Source organism: Cyprinodon variegatus, unplaced genomic scaffold (genome assembly GCF_000732505.1).
Source record: "Cyprinodon variegatus isolate N-32 unplaced genomic scaffold, C_variegatus-1.0 Scaffold1100, whole genome shotgun sequence".
Taxonomy (NCBI): Eukaryota; Metazoa; Chordata; class Actinopteri; order Cyprinodontiformes; family Cyprinodontidae; genus Cyprinodon; species Cyprinodon variegatus.
Window position 1 is genome coordinate 172,470 of NW_015151553.1, and position 992 is coordinate 173,461.

Genomic DNA, 992 nt, shown 5'->3' on the forward strand with positions numbered 1-992 from the left:
AAAAAAAAACAATCCACTGGACTTCGTTTCCATTTTCTAAGATGTTTACTTCCCTTCCAGGAAGTTTTTCAATCCAAATTGTCAGAAATAACTGAGTTCAAGGCTTTATAGTGTTCCCAAAACAAAGCCTTGTTTTGGCTTAGACAACATCCCACTTCCAGTTCAATTTGCATGTTTTTATTAAGCCAAAACAAGGCTGTGTTTATGGTCCACTCTATAAAGCCTCAAACTCAACACTATTTCTGATATTTTGAAATCAAAACCTTCCTGGAAGGAAGCAAAATGTCTTCAAAAATGGCAACAAAGTCCCTTGAATTTTTTTTTTTTTTTACTTTTTTGGAATAATAAACAAATCCACTTATAAACTAAACTAAAAAACCTAGTATAACCAACTTTAATTGAAATGTTCATCTATCCTGGGTATAAATGTGTCTCATTGCGTGTTTACCTTGTGTCTGTGTATTCAGGAACCTGAGCTCAGTAAACGAGAGAACGAGGCGGAAGATGAGACAAACGCAGGGTCTGCTGGACTCCCTGGTCTGCTACATCCAGCAGGAGGAAATAGGAGACGACAAGGTAACGCTGATCTGCCCTGACTGGGTGTAAATAATGCAGCATAGCAACGCCGGTCTGGTTTCAGAACCCGCTGGTCACAGACTCCTTAAAACCTCACAGTTTAGACCCAGCAGAATGACGACATGTGATCGATTTGATTAGAAAACAGAACAATCTCATTACTGACAGCTGGTTTCAATTCAATTAAATTTATTTCTATAGCACCAGTTCACAACACACGTCATCTCAAGGAACTTTCCAGTTCACCAGATCATCCAGTCAAATTGATTCAGTGTTCTATCAAAGGAAAACCAGTTGATTGCATCGACTCATTGACTCAAAGGCAATCCCTCACACTAGGCATGTTGGTAGTGACAGTGGAGAGGAAAAACTCCCTTTTAACAGGAAGAAACCTCCAGCAGAACCAGGCTCAGTGT

The 992-nt window shown here is 39.5% G+C and overlaps 1 protein-coding gene across 1 annotated transcript in view; it reads left to right on the forward strand.

The window, feature by feature from the left end:
- The window catches only part of pkp3 (plakophilin 3), a 57,005-nt gene that overhangs the window by 35,126 nt on the left and 20,887 nt on the right, over nucleotides 1–992 (forward strand). Inside the window, exon 8 of the mRNA XM_015400412.1 lies at nucleotides 468–576. Within this exon, the coding sequence (XP_015255898.1) occupies nucleotides 468–576 (109 nt within the window). The remainder of the gene's footprint in view (nucleotides 1–467; nucleotides 577–992) is intronic.